Source organism: Panthera onca, chromosome A2 (genome assembly GCF_046562875.1).
Source record: "Panthera onca isolate mPanOnc1 chromosome A2, mPanOnc1 haplotype 2, whole genome shotgun sequence".
Classification (NCBI taxonomy): Eukaryota; Metazoa; Chordata; class Mammalia; order Carnivora; family Felidae; genus Panthera; species Panthera onca.
The window spans coordinates 50,635,113-50,655,480 of NC_138340.1; the positions used below are offsets into that span (position 1 = coordinate 50,635,113).

The window sequence follows — 20,368 nt, forward strand, 5'->3', positions numbered from 1 at the left end:
AGTATATGTAGCATAATTCTTAAGGGCCCTGGGACAATCCACAGGCTAAATAACACCGGCTTCACCCTCAAGTCACTAGCGGCATTAGCTCCCAACAAGAGAGGCAGCCTGTCCTTTGCCAGGCACTGACTTCTCTCTAGTTATGAAAGTTCTAGATGGCGTCTTCTTCCAATAGAAAGCTGTTTCGTCCACATTGAAAATCTATCGTTTAGCGCAGTCACCTTCATTAACAAGCTCCGCTAGAACTTCCAGATAACTCACTGCAGGTTCTACATCAGCACTTGCTGCTTTACCTTACACTCTTATGTAACGGAGACAGCTTCTTTCCTTAAACCTTGTGAACCAATCTCCGCTAGCTTCAGACGTTTCTTCTGCGGCTTCCTCACCCCCCTCAGCCTTCACAGAATTGAAGAGTTAGGGCCTTGCTCTGGATCAGGCTTTGGTTTAAGGGAATGTTGTGGCCAGTTTGATCATCTTCCCAGACCACTAAAACCTTCTCCATATCAGCAATAAGGTTGTTTGTTTCTTACTATTTGTGTGTTCACTGAAGCAGCACTTCAAGAACTTGGCCATTTGGCACAAGAGGGCTAGCTTCCAGCCTATATCAGCTTTCAACATGCCTTCCTCACTAAGCTGAATCGTTTCTTATTTTTGATTTAAAATGAGACGTGTGACTCTTCTTCTCCCTTGAACACTTAGACGTCCTGCAGGGTTATTAATTGGCCTAATTTAAATACTGTTGTGTCTCGGGGAATAGGGAGACCCGAGGAGAGGGAGAGAGGCAGAGAAATGGCCTGTGAGTGGAACAGTCAGTACATGTGTATCATTTATCAATTAAATTCATGGTCGTATAAGGCTGCAGTTTGTGACACCCCAAAACAATTATCATAGTATCACCATAACAAATAAAATAATGATGAAAAAGTTCAAAATATTTTAAGAATCACCAAAATGTGACACAGAGACATGAAGTGAGCAAATGCTGTTGGAAAAATGGCACTGATAAGACCTGCTCAATGCAGGGTGGCCAAAAACCTTCAGTTTGTAAAAAATTAAACACCCGGGAAGTTCACCAAAGCAAAGTGCAGTAAAACGAGGCATGACTGTACCTGCAGCAAGCAGTACAGCTCCACTACCGCGATGATAAAATTACGCCCCGTGCCAAAACTGAAACTCATTAACTTCTTCATGTGCCCGCTATTAGGGGGTAGTTTCGGCAGTGGAAATATAACGGAGAACAAAATCGTCTCATGAAGCTTACACTACAGTAAGGGAAGAGATACTAGAATGCAGACAACATATATGAAAGTGCTATGGGAAAAAAACAAAGCCAGTGAAGCCGTGCATGAGGAGGCAAAGAGCTTGGCACTCTTTACAGGATGGTCACAGAAAGCCTCACTGAGAAGGTGCCCTATGAAAACACAGAGCCCGAAGAAACTGAAGGACTAACCCATGTGGCTCTCTGGGGAAACAGTGTTTCCCCTAGAAATAACAGTAAGTACAAAGCCTCTAGGGTCAGAGTATGATTGACACATTGGAGAAATAGCAAGAAGGCCAGTGCGCCTGGAGCAGAATAAACAAGGGGCAGAGAAGTGGGACATGAAGTCGGCAAGAGACCCTGTTCTGTAGGGACCAGAGGATGGCCACTGGCAGGACTCAGGCTGCTCTTCCAAATGAGATGGGACACCCCCTCCAGACGATATTAAGTACGACCTGACTTTTTTATTTATTTATTTATTTTTGACAGAGACAGAGTGTGAGCACGAGCAGGGGAGGGGCAGAGAGAGAGGGAGACACAGAATCCGAAGCAGGCTCCAGGCTCTGAGGCGTCAGCACAGAGTCTGACGCGGGGCTCGAACTCATGAACTGTGAGATCGTGACCTGGAATGAAGTCGGATGCTTAACCGACTGAGCCACCCAGACGCCCCTGTGACTTTTTGTTTTAAAGTGACACTTTGGTTGCTAGCCTCAGAAGGACTATCAGAGGGCAAAAGCAGGAATAGGAGACCACTAGAAGTGATCAGAGTAATACAGGCTGACGCTGGCTTGCCAGGATAATGCTGGCACAGTGATGAAAAACTGTCAGATTCAGGAAACATGTTAATAACAGGGCCAGGAGGATTAACTGATGGGATGACAGAGTTAAGTGTGAAAGAGAAGGGTCAAGGAGGACTCCAGGGTTTGGGGCCTGGGCAAATGAAAGGACAGAGCTGCCATTTAATGAGGGAAGAAAGACTGTGGGGGCAGGAGATTTGGAGTGGGGGATGGCAGGCAGCCCAGAGAGTTGAGAGTTGCTTTTAAGAGGTTCAAGTGGAGATATGAGGTAAGCAGTGGGATATGGGAGCCTGAAGTTTTGGGGTAAGATCTACTTGAAGATATAAATTTGGAAGCCATGAATGGACACATGGGATTTAAAACCACTAGACTGCTACAATTCACACAGCTTAATAGGGGCCATGTGAAAATATTAATTCTAAAAAGGATACTTAAACTGAATTGGTAATTTTCTCTTTCATTTCCACCATTTCTATAAATTTAATTTAAAGTCAGTTGGTATTATAATACCTAACAGCACTTATCATAGATACTCAGATTTTTTTGGGTGAAGTATGGACTTTGAGAATAATTGTGACTCCATCAAGTACAGGACAATCTTGCCCATTTGTTAACTACACAAGAACTCTACCTCTTCAGAATGTGGCCAAGAATCAAGAAGCAAAACAGGTCTCTGGGTAGACACCAAAGAGAAACTCAGGGCAGTCCTGAAACCCATGTGATCAAGTCCATGGACTTCATTACCTAGCAAAAGTCCCCACAAATGCTGTTCTGATCCAAAACATGTAACAGCAGTCTAGGACCGTTTGGTGAAACAGGCGGAGGCCCACCAAAGAACAAATTCTTATTAGCATCTTAGGGCATCAATATATAATATAAGGGAAGATGATACAAACATGCGTAAAATATATATGATAATAATGACAGAAATCTTTTTTTTAGGTTCCTTTGCTCCAGGTATTATGCTGGGTATCTTCTAGTAGAACTCTTCGTTTCCAACCCTTAACAACAATCCCTAAAAGTGTCAATAATATTATTACCACTTTTCAGATGTGGAACAGAGGCCAAAGAGGTTTAATAGTTTGATCACAGATCACAGCTAGAGAACCCAGTTCTGCCTAAATCCAAAGTCAGTATGCTTTAAACTATACTGTAAGAAAAAAAGCAAAATTATATTCTATAATATTCTATTATATTCTAATAGAATTCTAAGATGCTAATATAATAGAATCTTAGAATTCCTAAGATGCTAAAGGAATGATCTATTACAATTATCATCTAAAATGTCTGAATTCTTAAACATGGAGTAAGTACCTGGAGAAAAAGTACCTTGATGGGGATAGGATAAACCAAAGTAGTAAATGATGCTTTACACTCTCAGTTTGTAAAAATGATACAGATGTAGACTGGCTGCTACACAAAAATACTGAAACAGTATTTTCTTACTTAGGTCAAGAATGATGTTCCACTTAGACAAAAATATTCTGATTAAATTTTGTTCAACACATTTTTAAGCACATTATTTTAAATAAAATTGAGTCAAGAAAAATACTCTTGTTCTTTGAAAACAAATGGCTAGAGTTAGAAGAAAATGTAAGCTATGAATGTCAGTATTTTGTCTGAAAACCTCTGAAATTATTTCCAACACTCTTTTATTTCAATTTAGAACATTAAAAAATTTTAAACCATTATGTCTTAAAATGGCACTGACCGATGAGAAAGAAAAAAAATATACAAACAATACAAAAACCTTAGAAGATTAACTTCTTCCCTCATCAATCTTTTTTTTATTTTATTTTTTATTTTTTAAAATTTACATCCAAATTAGTTAACATACAGAGCAACAATGATTTCAGGAGTAGATTCCTTAATGCCCCTTACCCATTTAACCCATCCCCCCCCCGCCACAACCCCTCCAGCAACCCTCAGTTTGTTCTCCATATTGGAGTCTCTTCTGTTTTGTCCCCCTCCCTGTTTTTATCTTATTTTTATTTCCCTTCCCTCATGTTCATCTGTTTTGTCTCTTAAAGTCCTCATATGAGAGAAATCATATGATTTTTGTCTTCCTCCGACTAATTTCACTTAGCATAATACCCTCCAGTTCCATCCACATAGTTGCAAATGGCAAGATTTCATTCTTTTTGATTGCCAAGTAATACTCCATCGTATATATATACCACATTTTCTTTATCCATTCATCCATTGATGGATATTTGCACTCTTTCCATACTTTGGCTATTGTTGATAGTGCTGTTATAAACATGGGGGTGCATATGTCCCCTCGAAACAGCACACCTGTATCCTGTGGATAAATGCCTAGCAGTGCAATTGCTGGGTCATAGGGTAGTTCTATTTTTAGTTTTTTGAGGAACCTCCATAATGTTTTCCAGAGTGCATTGCCACCAACAATGCAAAAGAGATCCTCTTTCTCCACATCCTCGCCAACATCTGTTGTTGCCTGACTTCCCTCATAAATCTTAAACCAGATATCAAACAAGTACTGGAAGTGATTAGCTTGAATTTCATCTCTATTACTTTTGCAAATGAAGTACCACAGCACATTAGATATGACAAATGTCCAAGAAATGTTCATCATAAGGTAATTTCAAGGCAAACAGGGAGAAACAAATGATAAAATCCATCCCAAATCCACAAAGAATGCTGCTCACCACACCCACTATAATGAATAATTAAAAAACCTATTCCTTTTGGGAGGAAGCGGGACAGGGGAGAGTTCAATTATCCCAAGGCCTCCCTTTCAGTTACCAAAGGTCCATGAACCCAAAGACACCGATCACTTCCCCTCAACAAACAGATACTTGCTTTGTGACACTCCCTTTCTCCTAGCAGTGAAATTATTATGCTTTCAGAACCAGCTAGGAAAAAAAATAAGCCTTGAGATATAATTTTACTGTCTCAGGGAAAATCAAACAGCTAATAAATTCCTTTCTAAAGACATGGCTCCACCCTTTTTCATGGACTTCAAAATCTAATTGGTGAAAGACTTTAAAATAAGAAAAACGCCACACTGTAATTATGAGAATCAGAGAATCTCAGAGTTTCTTAATCTAGGAAATATCACCATTTTATGACTTTTTTACGGAAATGACTAACCAAGCCAATTTCTAGAAAGTAATATTAGGCGAGTTCAGAGTACTAAATCTTGTAATTCTCAAGACACAACTCAATGAAATAAATGTGAAATTCTATTGGAAGAAATCTCTCTACATTTTTAGAATGAATGTAATGTACCATCAAAACTGTCCCAACAGCTAAGAAGTCATACACTTAAGGAGATAACTAATAACTAAATACGGTATGTCCGTAATGAAAATTTCTGATTGACTTGCATGATTAAAACTAAAAATTGAATTTCAAGATACTGCTTGGTAAAATATGCCTTTTAATAATCCTTCGGGGTGACAAAACTCACTTTCACCATCATACATCTGACAGCTAAGAAGTAAAGCTACATTTCTGAGCTGTATAAAGTACCAACAATTACCTATTTCACACAGCACACCATCTCATACATGCTGAATAAATCAGATTAAGAATTAATGGGTTAATATATAACAGACACAGAAACGATTATAGATACGCATGTATACGTGGGTTAGTACACACATATGTATACATGTATATGCTACCAGCTCTGTCCAATGAGAGGGCTTAGAAGCAATGACATCTCAGGAACAGTGACCATACCTAGCTCCAGATCCTGATTCTAAATACCATTCTCCAATAAAAGGAACCAGGGCTCCTTGGGAAAATGGATGATTCTAGGGGTAGGACAGGAAAAATAAAATACTTTTGGGTATCTTTGTAATACCCAAAAGTAAGTACTCAAATCTGCATTTTTAACTTCTGTTTTTCATGACAGGAGACTTTCTGTTAAGTAAAGGAAGAAAATATTATTACCATTAGACTGTCCATGAGTGATTAATGACTGTTGTCGCTTCCCTTCTTTTACTCCAAAATATGCAACCCTGCATTCCCTAATCCCCAAAAGTGCACAAAGTAAAGAGGGGACTCATATCAAAGGCCAGAGCAGTTAGGGGTTAGTCACAAAATTAAATCATACCGTGCAAAATTCAAGCTTTTTACCAGTTCATCTAATACGCGGTTATTTTTTAGATCCGGCTCTGTGACTGTCTAGAAAGGAAAAACAGCAGATGGGAAAAGGTCACAAACAATAAAATAACTTGTCATAATCTTGTTTTGAAAATGCATGACCCATCCTCCCGAGACTCCCCATCCTACTAAGTCTTCCAGGAAAGCCTCAAAATAAAGTTCATTTATCTCATACTAATATGGAATTTTAAAACAGTGAATCAGCATCTGCTGACTGGAAGTCTGATAAAAGATCTCCACAGCCTCTAGTAAAATCGTATATGCTCTGTACTAAGATAAAACCTAGTATGAGCAAGAATCCTTATTCAAAATGCCATCCCAAGAATTTCCCCTAAAAAGCAGAACAGAGATGCTCTTTTTAAGTGACTACACGGGGAGCAGCATTAGGTGTTCAAAGAGGGTTTAAAAACAAGATTGGTGTTCAGGAATGCAACGGGAAAACCACAGATCTTGTAGTTATTTAGCATTAACGGTATGCAGCTTATCTCCCTGATGATACCATCTTGACAATGGCAAGTTGCAAAGAGATTAAACTTGGGAGCCAAACTGCACCATTTTTTACGTAGGGAAACAGCTGAGAGAAGTTCAGTGACCTCCTAACACCATGTACCTAACAGAGGTGCCAAGGTAGAAGCCAAACCCTTCAATCAGGCCCAGAGTCCTTCCTATTAGACCTCACTGTCTCTTCTTCTTTCTTTCTTCCTATTTATGTTTACTTGACCTTTTTACCTACCTCTGCACCTACCTGAAAGGTTTCACAAACTCTAACAACAAATTTCCTACTGTTTCCCCTGAAGGTCTGGTTTGGGAAAGAGGTAAGGGACCAGTCAGGCCAGGTTCAGCCCAATGGTCATGAATCTTTTCCCTCCACACAAATACTAAACCCTAATCCTATGCAAATGAATAATCCTTCCATCAGACCTTCGGCTCAAGGTGAAAAATAACAAAACATGAGAAGCCACAAAAACATAGGTCACGAGATTTAAAGAGCGCTACCTCCTGATCTTAAAATCAGTTTCGACTTCCAAAAATACATTTAGGTTATCAGAAATCTTTAAGAAAAATTGAACAAAGCCCATTTCTCCATATATGTATTTTTTTTAATATGAAATTTAATGTCAAATTGGTTCCCATACAACACCCAGTGCTCATCCCAAAAGGTGCCCTCCTCAATACCCATCACCCACCCTCCCCTCCCTCCCACCCCCCATCAACCCTCAGTTTGTTCTCAGTTTTTAAGAGTTTGGCTCTCTCCCTCTCTAACCTTTTTTTTTTTCCTTCCCCTCCCCCATAGACTTCTGTTAAGTTTCTCAGGATCCACATAAGAGTGAAAACATATGGTATCTGTCTTTCTCTGTATGACTTATTTCACCTAACGTAACACTCTCCAGTTCCATCCACATTGCTACAAAGGGCCATATTTCATTCTTTCTCATTGCCACATAGTACTCTCATTGCCACATAGTACTCCATTGTGTATATAAACCACAATTTCTTTATCCTTTCGTCAGTTGATGGACATTTAGGCTCTTTCCACAATTTGGCTATTGTTGAGAGTGCTGCTATAAACATTGAGGTACAAGTGCCCCTATGCATCAGTACTCCTGTATCCCTTGGGTAAATTCCTAGCAGTGCTATTGCTGGGTCATAGGGTAGGTCTATTTTTAATTTTTTGAGGAACCTCCACACTGTTTTCCAGAGTGGCTGCACCAGTTTGCATTCCCACCAACAGTGCAAGAGGGTTCCCGTTTCTCCACATCCTCTCCAGCATCTATAGTCTCCTGAGTTGTTCGTTTTAGCCACTCTGACTGGCATGATGTGATATCTGAGTGTGGTTTTGATTTGTATTTCCCTGATGAGGAGCAACATTGAGCATCTTTTCATGTGCCTGTTGGCCATCTGGATGTCTTCTTTAGAGAAGTGTCTGTTCATGTTTTCTGCCCATTTCTTCACTGGATTATTTGTTTTTTGGGTGCGGAGTTTGGTGAGCTCTTTATAGACTTTGGACACCAGCCCTCTGTCTGATATGTCACTTGCAAATATCTTTTCCCATTCCATTGTTGCCTTTTAGTTTTGTTGGTTGTTTCCTTTGATGTGCAGAAGCATTTTATCTTCATGAGGTCCCAATAGTTCATTTTTGCTTTTAATTCCCTTGCCCTTGAGGATGTGTTAAGTAAGAAACTGCTGTAGCTAAGGTCAGGGAGGTTTTTTCCTGCTTTCTCCTCTAGGGTTTTGATGGTTTCCTGTCTCACATTCAGGTCCTTTATCCATTTTGAGGTTTTTTTTGTGAATGGTGTAAGAAAGTGGTCTAGTTTCATCCTTCTGCATGTTGCTGTCCAGTTCTCCCAGCATCCATATATGTATTGTAGAGGTCTTTCTGAAAATGTCTTTTATGTAGCCTAACTGAATAATTATACCTTTTCCCTTGGGCTTTTGTGTGTATGTCACACAGAAATATTTGTACCAATTAAGTTTCCAAGAAAAAACAGGAAAGGAAAACTTACCACACAACAAGTTGGACATTGTGTTTTATACGATAGAAATTTTCTTATACAGAGAGAACAGTCTGAAAAAAAAATGCAACATAATAAATTAGTTAGGCTATATTAGTAATATAGTAATTTGACTTCTAACAAAATCTGACTTAAGTCCTAGAATATTTCCATCATCTAAAATATTATCACTATAATTTCAAAATTCTAACACTTCTACTCTACCTGAGCATACTTGCAAATGTGATGAAACAGCATTTTTAGGAGAGGGAAAAATATCAAATAATAATAATCATGAGTCCCTAGGATATCACAATTCCATGTAAGACCTGGAATGGATACTGTCTAAATATGTCAGATATCCCTATGTCTAATGTTCTGAAATATAAATTTTGAAATAAGATATGTAAACATTTTAAGCCTGTTTGGCTCAGTCATATGAACATTGGACTCTTGATTTTGGCTCAGGTCATGATACTAGGGTCGTGGGATCTAGTCCTGCGCCAGGCTCCATGCAGCCTGCTAAAGGTTCTCTCTCTCCTCTCTCTCCCTCCAGCACTCTCTCCTGCTTGAGCTCTCTCCCTCTTAAAAAAAATGTTTTTTTAATGTTTTTAATTAAAAAAATATACACCTAGGTTATCAAATAGGGATCTCTACATCCTAACTCTATACATGATGTCGATCATCTCACAAATAACAAGCATTTCATGGCAAGCACTAAGAAAAGAATATACAAGGAAAGGTTCTTGACCTTAAGGAGCTAACAAAGTAATGAGGCAATTTCAGTGCAATTCATTGTAATAAATCCTAAGGATTTAAGCAGGAAATTGGCATTAACTAAATTCTTCACATCTAAGGCAATGTAAAATGATCTTTCAAAGGACAAAAATGTGACTAAATAGAATGGTACCTTAATGGTAGCTAATTTGCTATCAGTGCAAATTCAGCTTAGTGAAGGGGCCTTACTAAAAAGGATTCGGTTTAAAGAGGAAGAGACAGTATGAGTTCAGGTATAGATATCCAGGAAACAAAGAACTCGCGGCAACCTCAGCAAGAGCACCCAGGAAGAAAAACGAAAGAGCGTGTTAGAAGAGAAGATAAAACAGGCAATGGGTTAAGTTCTTTGGGGAAGCAAAGACAGATAAAGGGAGAATTCCAGTTTCCAGGTTTACAGGTAAGGAGCTTAGAAGTCATCACTCCACTTCCATCTAACAACAAATAAAAAGCTGACCAGACTGAAAAATCAACCCTTCCTAGAAGCTCCATCAGAGAAGTGAGCTTAAAGGACTAACTGCTGCTCCCAAACTGTTGACAGATAGGCTGGACACCGAGAACCACAACTCACCAGAGCAGAAATCTCCACAAGAACCACAGAAAGACTCTCTGCTAGAACCAGTGCAGGGATAGGAAAACCCAAACTATATAACTGGCAAGTCACTAGAAACTCAGGAGGGAAGAGTCTGAGTGTTAAAACTCCGGGGGGGGGGGGGGGGGGGGGGGCACCTGGGTGGCTCAGTTCTTTGGGCGTCTGACTTCGGCTCAGGTCACAATCTCACGGTTCATGGTTTGAGCCCCATGTAGGGCTCTATGCTGACAGCTCAGAGCCTGGAACCTGTTTCGGATTCTGTGCCTCCCCCTCTCTCTCTCTGCCCCTCCCCTGCTTGTGTTCTCTCAAAAATAAATAAACATTTAAAAAAAATTTTTTTTTAATTTAAAAACTCCAGGGGGACCAAGACATAGGATGGGCCTCACACTTAAATGAATTTCAGCTCCAAGGGTTCTACCTGGTATTCAAAGGGACAATCAGAAAAATCCCCTTGCCCTTCTGCAGGCAGAGGGGAGAAAGTAAACATTTGCAATACATCAGAGCACTCTGTTCTTCTTAACAAGGCCTGACCTCAAAAGAAACTGCTTTACCAGATCCAAGTCTTCTGGGATATTATCAGAGCCCAGTTGACCTCAAGGAAAGGAAACAAGCGACTCCAGCTACCTCTAGTTATACTGTCCCACCCAAGGGGAAAAGCAAACTGAGAAGCACTTGTGATATTCACAGTCCAGGGCACAGGCTCACTTTTAAAAGAAGACATGATCGTAGAACTGCAGAACACTGCACTGCCCCAACATCTCACTGCCACATTACTAAAGGTCTATTTAATACAGTTCCATTTACCTAGTACATCATGATAGGCCATTAGGAAAAAACTACAAGGCATACTAAAAAGTAAAAGACATAGTTTGAAGAAACTGCAAGCACGACAATGATAGCCAAATACGGCACAAAAGCTGGAATTAACAGACCAGGAATTCCAAACAACTGAACAAAGCTGACAACATGGAAGAACAGATGGGTTATGTAAGCAGAGAGATAGAAATTCTAAGAAAGAATCAAAAAGAAATGCTAGAGGGGCGCCTGGGTGGCTCAGTCAGTTAAGCGGCCGACTTCAGCTTAGGTCATGATCTCGCGGTCCGTGAGTTCGAGCCCCGCGTCGGGCTCTGTGCTGACAGCTCAGAGCCTGGATCCTGTTTCAGATTCTGTGTCTCCCTCTCTCTCTGCCCCTCCCCTGTTCATGCTCTGTCTCTCTCTGTCTCAAAAACAAATAAATGTTAAAAAAAAAAAAAAAATTTTTTAAAAACAAAAAAAAAAATGCTAGAGATTAAAAAAAAAAAACAAAAAACAAAAAACTGTAACAGGGGCACCTGGGTGGCTCAGTCAGTTAAGCATTTGACTTCAGCTTAGGTCATGATCTCATGGTTCGTGAGTTCAAGCCCTGCATCGACCTCTGTGCTGTCAGTGCAGGACCCATTTGGGATCTTTTGTCTCCCTCTCTCTGTGCCCCTTCCCAGTTCAAGTGCACGAGAGTATACTGTGCTCTGTCTCTCCCTCTCAAAAATAAATAAACATTTTTTAAAATATAAAGAAAAACATTGTAACAAAATGAAGAATGCCTTTGATGGACTCCTTAGTAGGTCAGATACAGCTGAAGAAAAAAATCACTTGCACTTGAGACAATCTCAAGAGAGCTCAAGAGAGCAAGCTAAATGTCTCTGCTTACAAGGGCACTAACACCATCACCGGGGGCCCACCTTCATGGCCGCAGCAAAACCTGACTATCTCCCAAATACAATCCCACTGGGGGTTAGGGCTTAGGAATTCTGGGAGGGACACATTCTGCTCCCTGCCCCATGAAAGTCTATGCCCTTCTCTTACACAAAATACATTCATCCTAAAATACACCAGTCTCAAAAGTCTTAATTCATTCCAGCATCAACTCTACAGTCTAACGTCCAATCTAAATATCACCTAAATCAGACAGAAGTGAGACATGAGTTCTGATTTATTCCGAGGCAAAATTCCTCTGCAGATTCATTCTCTTCACTATCAATGTTATTCTCTTCACAGTATAAAAAAAAATCTCCTGAGCAATACTGTAAATCAAGAATTCCTAAACTTGCCAGCTCATCTTAGTCACTCGGAGAGATTATTGTTGGTTTCCATTTAGTTTCCCAGGCCCTACCCTCATCAATATTGACTCAATGGATCCTAGACAGTAAACTGCATCCATAATATGTGATTCTGATTGTTCAACAAGTATTTTTTAAAAATTAGTACATATTGCTATTGCATTTAAGTATATAAAATTGCCATTTTGGGGTAAGTCAAAAAACAACAAATATTGGCAATTTCACATGGTTTGACCTAACACTGTGCACTTACTATGTGACCTGTTTTAAGCATGTTATATGTATTAACTCTTCTGATCCTTACAGCACCCATGAGGCTGGTATTAAGAGCAGTTCTATTTTATAGTAAGTAAAATGCAGCACAGGGCTCAGCCAATTTGCCCAACATCACAAAGCTAATAAGTGGCAAAGGCAAGTACCAGAACCCATGCTCTTAACATATTATTAGTTATTTAAAACATGTGTAATTTGTTTATAAAATATATGTATTATATATACCTACATAATACAAATAAGCATTAATTAATAGGATCACATGTACCACAGTATGTATAAAGAGGCTACTGTTTTCTCTTCTTCATAATCTTGTTATGTGTTTAGTTTTCATATATGGAGAACCAGACACAGGTCCAAAGCAGATGAAGCCACTGGCTTAATTTCAGTCTACTAATTTACTACTAAATATGTAGTGCTGAAATGTAGGCCAGCATAATGTATTCTTTAGTAGGCAACCATCATATTCCAATCAAAGTAGAGCAGGTGAAGAGCTCTGAGCCATGTATACCTCGGTGGCTTTATTTAAATCACCTATGAAGTTTGTTTTTCTCCCAAAACCCAACTCTGAGCTCTGTGGACAGGGTGGAGGAGGGTAGAATAAAAGAGTGACATGAAGGGTAGCTTCACAGAAACACTCCAGCCTTGGGGGAGGAGGCTTTCTAATCTCAAACAAGACACAGCAAACTGCTAGCTCTCAAATATCAAAAGATCCTAGCATTCCAATAGTAAAAAGCAAATTTCTAATAGTTAAACCAATTATTTGTGTGTGTGATCTTAAGGATTGTATGAGAAAATGAACCATTTCAAAAATAGTTCTTGAGTGTCCAGTAAAAGCAGAAAATCCAGTCCCCGGTTTGAAAGTAATAGGAGGTCCTGGACAGCTGAGAAAGCTGGCCTCTGCCTCTGGTTCTAGGGCTAAGTGACCAGCTAGCTGGTAAGAGAATACTATCCCTCCTGACAAGCAGCACTCCAGCCTGTCATATATGTGGCTCTGCCTAACTGTATGTCCCATCCATCCATACGCTACCACTTTTCTCCCGTCTTGTTCCACAGTGGTGCCTCATAAGAATGTAAGAGAAGCGGGCGCCTGGGTGGCTCAGTCGGTTGAGCGTCTGACTTCAGCTCAGGTCATGATCTCGCAGCTTGTGAGTTTGAGCCCCGCGTCGGGCTCTGTGCTGACAGCTCAGAGCCTGGAGCCTGTTTCAGATTCTGTGTCTCCCTCTCTCTCTGTCCCAACCCACTCGCATTCTGTCTCTGTCTCTCTCAAAAATAAATAAACGTTAAAAAAAATTTTTTTTTTAAAAAAGAATGTAAGAGAAGAAAAACACATACTTGCCTAAAGCAATCTTATACTGCCTTTTAATTTAGCAAAGATCAGCAAATGGAACATGTCATATTTCACTGAAAAAGTATATAGAAATTAAATTGCTTTTTATTCTAATACAAGTTTCAATTAATTTTATTAGTCAAAATCTACAAAAGAAAAATAAAAATGATTCCTGATCCATCTTTAAAATAGTGGTAACCTAACAGTGTCTACAAGCCAATGACTTCATGTAAGAGGAAATATCTTGAGCATCTTCCATTATCAAGTCAGAAAAACTGGGTAAGAGCAAAGAAAATTAGCACCTGAACATATCAACTTATTAATGAGAACATTTCTCACTTAATGGTGTTTAATGGTGTTTTATAGATTGGAGTAAGTCCATTCCCTCTCCCCAAAAAAGTGCTCTTTAATAGCAAGATTTTGGATCAATTTAACTGACTTGCTTTCTGCCAACGCATCCCACTCCAACCTTAATAACAGAACTGTAATGTATTGTTCATTAACCATATTCAACAACATTAAACAGAGCAAAACAGCATAAAGTGATTTAAAATGATAAATCCTGAAATGTTTAAGGAGCAGCAATAAACAATGGGTAGGTAGGATTCTGGGTCACCAATTCTAGTTGACCCACGACAATAGCAGAATATGATGGCCAAATCTAGTTCGTATTAAGCTCTGGGGGCTTTTGTGTCATTAAAACAACACTACAGACCCAGAGAAACTTTAAGTGTTGTGGGAACTGGTGACAAGTGGTGTTTAGTAGGAAAGGGCTACCAAATTGTGAGAGGTACAATATGGGAAATAAGTGCTCAAAAAATAATCTGAAAATGCCCTCTACTGACTTCCTCTTAAATAAAGAATGACATCAATGACAACTTACAAGTGACAAAGAAACAAACAATGAAAATGAAAAGAATGGAAGTAAAGGCTAGTTTTTTCAGCTAAGTAGAGTTCACTGAATTCATAAAAAGTAGTCTTTCACCTACACATGGGACTCCTATCTCTGTCCATGAGAAAGTAACAGGGTCCAGAATTATGACCCTTCCATAAACAGTTAAAACACTGGAGGGAAATATGAAACAACTATTTTCAGACTGTGGACAACAGTAGAAATGAGAAAGTTCTATCATAGCCCAACCTTATCTGGAGGCAATTTTGTGACCACAGTGCAGGGAGGAGCGTCAAATAGCCCACCAGTCTTGCTAGTTGAAATAACAAAGCTCAGAATTCAGGGCAATCCAGGTAGCTAGAATTTGTAGGTCAGAGCACCAGAAAGAAAAGAGGGTAGCCCATACACATACAGTCAGATGGCCTTTGATAAGGGTGCCAAGAGTACACAACAGAGGAAGGACAGTCTCTTCCGCAAACACCAGTAGAAAAACGAGATTTCTACATGCAAAAGAATGAAGACTTGAAACTATAAAAGTACTAAAAGAAAACAAAGAAGAAAAGCCTCATATCACCAGTCTTGGGAATGATTTCCTGGATATGATACCAAAGGCCCAGACAAAAAAAGCAAAAATAGGTAAGTGGGATTTCATCAAACTAGAAAGCTTCTGCAAAGGAAACAATCAACACAGTAAAAAACTAAATGAAACAAAAAAAAACACCTATGAAATAGGAGAAAATATTTGCAAGAAGCCATATACCTGGTAAGAATATCCAAAATATATAAGGAAAACCTATAACTCAACAACAACAACCCAAAAACAAGATTTAAAAAGGGCAAAGGATCTGAATAGCTATTTCTCCAAAGACATACAGATGGCCAACAGGTATAGAAAAAGATGCTCAACATCGCTTATTATCCAGAAAATGTGAATCAAAACCATGAGATATCACCTCACACCTGTTAGAATAGCCATTATTAAAAAAGCTAATAATAAGTACTGGTAACAATGTAGAGAAATTAGAACACTTGTGCATTGTTGACAGAAATGTAAACCGACACAGCTACTATGGAAAACAGTATGCAGGTTCCTCAAAAAATTAAAAATAGAACTACCGTCTGAGCCAAAAATCCTACTTCTGTGTATTTATGCAAAAGAAATGAAAAAAGGATCTCAAAGAGATAGCTGGACTACCATGTTCATAGCAGCATCATTCACAATGGCCAAAAGGAAGGAGCAACCAAAGTGTCCATCAAATGAATGGATAAAGAGAATGTGATGTATACATACAATGGAATACTATTTGGCCTTAAAAAAGGAAATCCTACCACATGCTACAACGTGGATGAATCTTGAGGATATTAAGCTAAGTGAAATCGGCCAATCATTGACAGACAAATACTGCACGATTCTACTTATATGAGGTATCGGGTCAAATTAATAGAAGAAGAAAAGAGAATGGTCGTTGCCAGGGCTGAAGGAAGGAGAAATGGGGAGTTACTGTGCAATGGGTATAAAATTTCAGTTACACAAAATGAAAAAGTTCTAAAGATCTCCTGTACACCAATGTTCACGTAGTTGACAATACTATACTGTACATGTAATAATTTGTTAACAGGGCAAATTTTGTATTATATGTTTTTCACCAACCCCCCCACCCAAAAAACAAAACCCAGCCCTATAGGAAGGGCTACTCTAGACCCACACTAAGCTTAAAAACAAAACTTGACAGGATCAATCTAATCCACAAGTAACTTACTTGCCGGCCACAACACAGCCCCACACTCCATTAAGCTATACAACAAAATCTACCCCCTCAAAAATGTAAACACTACAATGGCAAGCATCTAATCAAAAATTACCAGTCATGCAAAGAAACAAGAAAACGTGGTTTATAACTAGGAGGGGGAAAAAAAATCAGCCAACAGAAACAGATTTAGAAATGCCACAGATAATGGATTAGCAGACAGGGAGGTTAAACTGGCTATTTAAGAAATACGTTCAGTATATTCAAAGATTAAAACACACACAAGAACCTAACAAGGAAATAGAAAATATTTTAGAAATGAAATTTCTAGAGATGATCAATACACTATCTGAAATAAAATTTCATTGGATAAGACTAACAGCTGATGAGATACTACAGAATAAAAGATCAATAAACCTGAAGTCATAGCAAAAGAAATTATCCAAAACTAAGCACACAAAGGGACGGTGGGTGTAAGGTGGAGACCAAAACAGAAAAAAAGAAAAAAACAAAACAAAAAAAGAGTATCATGGCTATAGATAAATATCAAGCAGTAAAATAAAAAACAATTAAAAATAAAATTTAATTGGAATCAGCAATGGGGAATGAGAGTGGGACTGTAAACAAACAAATATTCAAAGAAACAAGGGTTAAAATGTTTCAAAATATAAATCTCAAGCCATGAACCCCAAACAAGACAAATACAAAGTAAATCAAACTAAAGCATATTACAAATTTCTGAAAACCACTGGTAAAGAGAAAATCTGAAAAGTAGCTAAGGAAAAAAGGCACCTTATATATGGAAAGCTATAAATAAGAATACCACATCTGGTTTCATATGCTAAACAGAATTCTTTGGCAAACTAATTATACTGCAAGAAATGTAGCAGAGAGAAAAAAAATGATACTTTTTCCAGAAGGAAACTTTTGATACATACAAAGGAAAGAAGAGTATCAGAAATGATCAATATGTGGGTAAATACAAAAGACAAAAAAGAAATTTTTTAATTTGCTTAAAAGATAATGGACCGTCAGGGGTGCCTGGGTAGTTCAGCAGGTTACACGTCTGACTCTTGATCTCAGCTCAGGTCTTGACTCAGGGTGGTGAGTTCAAGCCTTGAACTGGGCTCCACGCTGGGCATGTAGCCTTCTTAGAAAAAAAAAGATAATGGGCTCTCTAAAGCACATATAATAACAATGTATTGTGCTGTCTATAATATATGTACACATAAAACAAAGACAACAATAGGATGACAGGGGGAAACGTAAGTACATGTTTGTAACATTTCTACCCTATTCAGATGGCATAACACTGTTTGAAAGGAGATTGTCATAAATTAAAGAGGCATATTTTAAACAACCACTAAAATAATAAAACAAAGAAGCAGAGCTAGTAAGTCAATTGTGGAAAACAGTTAATACTTAAAATGTTCAATTATTTCTTAAAAAGCAGAAGGATAAGAAAGAGATGGACAAATAAAAAACAAAAAGGTAGGGGGTGCCTGAGGCTCAGTCAAGTTAAGCATCAGACTCTTGGTTTTAGCTCAGGTCATGATCTCACCATTCATGGGATCCAGCCCCGTAGGCACTCTGTGCTATAGGCTCTGTGCAGTGCGAAGCCTGCTTGAGATTCTCTCCCTCTGTCTGCCCCTCCCCCATTCATGCTCATCACTTGCATGCACACTCTGTCTCTCAAAATTAAAAAAACACTAAAAAGAAAGAAAGAAAGAAAGAAAGAAAAAGAAAATGCATGTAAAATGCAAAGATCCTAAAAGGTCCAAATAAAAACAAAATGAGAGGACTTAAAATGTCTGACATCAAGACTTACTACAAAGCTACAGTAATTAAGAGAGTGTGGTATTGACATGAGGATAAACATAGAGAACAATGGAACAGAAAAGAGTCCAGAAACAGACACACACATTACTGCCTGAAGCTATATTGACTATTATGGGGAGTACTCTGTCAGGGGATAGAATGTACAATATCTTAACTATACTGGTTACATGGTATACACCTTCGTCAAACCTCAACTATGCTTGTACCCTTTACGTCTTATAATGGATATAATTTATTACATGTAAATTATACCTAAAGATTATTTTAACTCATACTTAGAAATAATTCCTAAAACTTATCTTGGTAACTAATGTGAATCTACCCTAGAAAAGAACTAACAATTATTGAGGACCTATATATACCATGCCAGACACTGGGCTCTGCACATTTAGTTTTCACAATTATCTTTTTTTTTTTTAAGTTTATTTATTTTGAGAAAGAGAGAGAGTGTGCCCATAAAAATGAGAGAGGGGCAGAAAGAGGGAGAGAGAGAATCTCAAGTAAGCACCGGGCTGTCAGCATAGTGACAAACGCAAGCTCGATCTCACGAACCTGAGCTGAAATCAAGAGTCCGAGGCTTAACCGATGGAGCCAACCCAGGGCCCCTTCACAATCACCTTTTAAAGTAGAAATGACTCATCAAATTTTTACATTTGAAGAAACGTTAGCATTTGCAAGTTAACCCGCCTGGTTAAGGGAGGGGAGTCAAGAGTCAAGCCTAGTAACATCTCTAACACCCACGTTGCTACCAGCACCACCCTCTTACTTCTTTGTTATAGAAACTTCTTCACCAATGCTATTACTACCCACCAAAATCATCTTTTTTAAGCCTACCTTGTCTCTAACCTTCTAAGACAAATCAATCGAAAATAGAGGACAAAAGAAAGAAAATAGAGGACAAGAAAGATCATGAACCTAGATGACCCGTTAATTGGATGGCCAGCTCCTAAACAAAGACAGGCTCACCACTATGCATTAAATACCTTAAGCTACAGTATAAAAAACACAGTAGACACATAAAGAGAAGTACGAACAAATCTCAATATATTACAATCACAATCACACAGCAAGTTAAGGGTAATACTCTTCAGTGGGAATTCTCCCACTGGGATTTTTAAACTTTGAATATATTTGAATATATTTTTAAACTCTGAATTATATACATTTATGTCAAGGACTACATGATTGAACTACCTGTACGTTATCCTGTTACAAAACAAAAAATTCTGAAATCTAACATCTAAAAGTACTTGGCAAATAAAGACCAAAATTTTCATTGCTATAGCCTTAAAAAAGGCATAAAAATATCCAAGAGGGGATCCAAGAAAACATGGGAGAAGGTGGGATTTGAGATGAACACGATGAAAGGAAGAGATTTACAGATAACCTGAGGCCAGGTGACATCAGGAATATTCCTTGTCCGATGGACTTTCCTACTTCGTAAGTCTTAACTGGAGACCACAGGAGATGAGAGCTTCAGGAAAACACACTGTTGCCACCTCTGCTTGTAGTCGCAAGAACTGGTACCACCAGACCTCTGGTGGCAATATTACTCCTTCACGCGGTCTTCACTCCCATCTCCGGTCCCAGGAATAAGCCTTGGCGCAATGAGTGATGACTACATGTAAAACTGATGCTATTGCTTCTGCCAGCATCTTCAAATCCAAAAGACAGTCTTCATGATGCATGGACACTCCTCTTTCGTGTACTGGAGTGGACAGTCCTTGCAGATCAGAAAAACTGGACTGAGAGGGGCCTGCGTGGCTCCATCAGTTAAGCATCTGCCTCTTGATTTTGGTTCAGGTTATGATCTCACAGTTTGTGAGATTGAGGCCCACATGGGACTCTGCACTGACAGCGTGGCACTTGCTTGGGATTCTCTCTCTCCCTCTCTCTCTCCCCCTCTCCCCCCTCTGAAAATAAATAATAAATAAACCTTTAAAAAAAAAAAAAAGAAAAGAAAAGAAAAACTGGATTGAGAACACTCATGTTTGAAAGCTACCTAAAGAGTGTCGTGTCATTGGAAAGAACTGTGATCAGAGACGTTGAGTCTTCTCATTATTGACATTGGACTAACTATTGGGAACTTGAGGGATGCCTGGCTAGCTCAGTCAGTTAAGCATCTGACTTCAGCTCAGGTCAC

The 20,368-nt window shown here is 38.8% G+C and overlaps 1 protein-coding gene across 6 annotated transcripts in view; it reads right to left on the reverse strand.

Annotated features, from left to right (window-relative positions):
- Positions 1-20,368, reverse strand: part of RAD18 (RAD18 E3 ubiquitin protein ligase) — a 103,144-nt gene that overhangs the window by 76,136 nt on the left and 6,640 nt on the right. For all 6 annotated transcript variants that reach the window (XR_009609830.2, XR_009609829.2, XR_009609828.2 and 3 more), the window contains exons 3-4: positions 8,694-8,755; positions 6,140-6,210 (exon numbers count right to left, since the gene is read on the reverse strand). Coding sequence is in view for 3 of the 6 variants with exons in the window: in XM_060631638.3 (XP_060487621.1) it covers positions 6,140-6,210; positions 8,694-8,755 (133 nt within the window). In the remaining 3 variants the exon portion in view is untranslated. The remainder of the gene's footprint in view (positions 1-6,139; positions 6,211-8,693; positions 8,756-20,368) is intronic.